Source organism: Alligator sinensis, unplaced genomic scaffold (assembly GCF_000455745.1).
Source record: "Alligator sinensis unplaced genomic scaffold, ASM45574v1 scaffold1129_1, whole genome shotgun sequence".
Lineage (NCBI taxonomy): Eukaryota > Metazoa > Chordata > Crocodylia > Alligatoridae > Alligator > Alligator sinensis.
In genome coordinates, this window is record NW_005842580.1 from 63,922 (window position 1) to 67,095 (window position 3,174).

Consider the following 3,174-nt stretch of genomic DNA (forward strand, 5'->3'; position numbering starts at 1 on the left):
GACAGGTTGAGGAGGAAAGGGGGAGTCTGGGGAATAATAGACTAACCAGTCTGACTCCAATAGCTAAGGAGCTATTAGAGCAAGTAATGTGACAATCAGCTTGTCAGAAGCTGGGGAAGGAATGCAGTGGGCATACCATAATCTGGATTTCAGTGGGCCTTTCATGCCATTTTCATAACTAAGCAAGAGAAATGTGGGCTAGATAGAATTGCCGTTAGGGGACTATATAACAGGATGAACAGAACCGCATAAAGCAAAGGGTAACTATTTTTGAATGAGATCAGTAAGAGGCCCCGAGTAGGACCCACAGGAGGTCCTGAGTAGGATCTTTGTTCTAAATCCAGGCCTGTTTAAGGACTAGGATGCAAAGAATAAGAGTATATTGGTAAAACATGTAGCTACACAGAACTGGGAAGGGTTGCAGGCTCTTTCGATCATAAAATTGGAATTCAAAGGGATCTTGAACAAGTGGATTACTGAGCTAAAGAAAACCTAATGTAATTCAACAAAGAGAAATGAAAAGCACTGAACTCAATAGGAAGACAATCCAAATGTGGATATACAAATGAAGGATGAGAGATAACTGCCTTGGCATCACACTGCAGAGATGGATCAGGGGGAGGGCCTGGCCTGCATTCAGAGAAGATGGTGTAAAGGTCCCTCTTTGCCTTGGATCAACAAAAGGCATTTCTTCAGCACTAGCATAGGGCAGAATGGCCCCCTGCAACTGAAAGATGCACAGCTGGACCTGGGCTTGCTGTCCTCCCACTGCTGCTAAACTGATAGGTCAAACCTTAGCCAGGAGCTCTTCTGTCTTCCTAGGATGAGGCATGGGGGAAGAGCAAAGCAGATATTTGGGGAACAATCCTTCCCCTTCCCCTCCCTGGAGAGGACCGTGTGCAAGGACAATGATAAACCCCCTTCTGTTTATATCTCCCACTCCCCTTCCCTGGCCCCCCCTTGCCACCCCAGTGCAGGTGAAGAAACAGCATCCAGCACCCACCCAGGCAGCCACATGTGATACAGGCCTTGAAGATCAAGACAGGAATCAGAAGAGCCCAGCGGCTCAGCCGGGGACAGCCTCCCCTCTCCTCAGCAGGGACTGAAAAACACAAGGCAAGAGCAGGAATCACTGCCAGGGCCAGGAGAGCAGGAGGTAACTGCCACCAGCCTGTTCCCAGCACCATGTCTGGGGACAGGGGTTGGGGGGAAGATTTCTTGGGGACCAGAGCTGGATTCTGCTACTTGTAATTAAAAGGTAGGTCAGATGCAAGGGCCAAAGCCATTATTGTGCTTCTTGCAGCTCCTGTTGTACCTTCCTCTGCTCCCTCTGCCACCAGTCCTCAGTCCTCTTCTTCCACAGCTTCACTGTGTTTCTCTCCCAGTTCCTTTCCCTGCACACCTCGTCTTATTGCCCCTCATATCTCCACGGCTGGTACCTCCCATTTCTCTCCCTATCCTGCCCCGCCACATCTTTCTCTCTCCCAGTTCTCTCCTGTCATCATTTCTTTCTACATCTCCCCTTCCCTGCCCTTCAATCCTCCTCTGCTTTCTTGCTTCCCCTCCACTAATTCCTTGTTTTCTACCCTTCCAGCTCACCCTCTCTCCCATCCCTTGTCTTGCAGCTTTCCTTGCCCTGTGTCTCCATCTTCTCCTGTCCCTCAGTGAAACAAAATTCCAGGATGATCTGTCAAGTAAGGAGCATCTCAAGGGCAGCAGGATGAAGAGACCAAAGGGCTGGTATCAAGAGGACTGTTTCTCTGGCGAGAATGTGACGGGGACTTCACAACACCAGGAAATGCGCTAATTGGTGTATCAATGAGCCAGCCATCTGTGGTGTGGAGGGGATCTTTGTGGTTGGAGTCACCCAAAGAAGTTTGCTTGCATAATGTTACTGAGAAGAGACAGCTACTCCTCTGTGGGAACTGTTTGTGTGTGTGTCATTCAAGGTAACTGAAGGTCCCTGCATCGCCCTCTAGCATTTCATTCCCTCTTCCCCTTTTCTCATGACCCACTCTGCCCAGCCCCATCTCTCCCTGCTTCCCTGCTCACTGGCACTTTTCCATCTTCTCCAACTACTGTTTCCTGGTATCTCAGATCTTTCTCCTAATCTGACCTTATTCCTCAGCCCTTGCCCTTTGCCTTCTCCACCACCTCACCCACCCGCTGCCCTCAGAACAGTGGAAAGGATTCCCCAGTGATCAACTCACCTCTAGGGCTCGGGCTCCCCTTCATGCTTATCACCTAGTCCAGGGGCTCACTGTCCTCTCCAGTGACCCCAGATTGCACATATGCAAATGCACACACCCATGCAAACTCCCAGAAACTCCCCCGCACACGCCTGGCTACCAGCACACCGTTGTCCTTTGGCAGAGCATTCTACCAGCTGCACTGGTCCAACACAAAGAGGGCTGGTGCCTGGTGGGATTGAGCGCTCAGGCTGAGCTGGAGCCTGAAGTTACCCTGCAGGGAGTGGCATGGAGGGGAGGGGATATTTCAACAACTCTTGTGTCAGCTTGATTCTTACTGGACACTCCTTGCCTACAAGTGGAACTAGACAGATCACAACACCCTCCCCGCTCCTTCACAATAAGCATGAAGGCAAGGAAATAGCAATGGCGAAAGAAATGAGGAAGAGGAGCATCCCACAATCAATCTCATGCTATGAATCATGCAGCTTCACAACAGGCAAGGCAATGCCTGTCTCTGCTGAGTTGGGCTTTGATATGAGACAGCAAGAGAGGCAAGTACAATCGGGATCCAATATAATTCACTTTGCCTGACTGAGCCCAGTTTATCCTAAATCATGTTCTGTGTGATCCTGTCCCTACTCGTTCCATCTGACACTCACTGCTGCCCTGTCACCACCACTCACCCACTGCTTCCCCATCCTTGCTGTCATTCATTTGCACACAATCTCCATGTCATTCCTGAGGTTCTCAGCAATGACTGTATGTTGGTGTCCATGTCACCAATATAAAGATTGAACCATGTGAGGGTAGAACTATTGCCTGAGGAGCCTCAGAAGGACCAGTGGCAATGGTCAGAGAGATAGCAGCAGAGACACCCATCTACTGACCTGACACGTCATCCTAGGATGGGGGCTGCTGCCTAGGGCCATAGGTTCCCCTGTCTCATAAGGTCCAAGGACTGATATCCTTCCATTTCCACTGA

General features: G+C 50.1%; 1 protein-coding gene across 1 annotated transcript in view; it reads right to left on the reverse strand.

The window, feature by feature from the left end:
* Positions 1–2,321, reverse strand: part of LOC102375638 (C-type lectin domain family 4 member D-like) — a 6,650-nt gene extending 4,329 nt beyond the window's left edge. The window contains exons 1-2 of the mRNA XM_014524193.2: positions 2,211–2,321; positions 1,004–1,102 (exon numbers count right to left, since the gene is read on the reverse strand). Coding sequence (XP_014379679.1) covers positions 1,004–1,102; positions 2,211–2,235 — 124 coding nt within the window. The 5' untranslated portion in view covers positions 2,236–2,321. The remainder of the gene's footprint in view (positions 1–1,003; positions 1,103–2,210) is intronic.
* Positions 2,322–3,174: the final 853 nt, after the last annotated feature.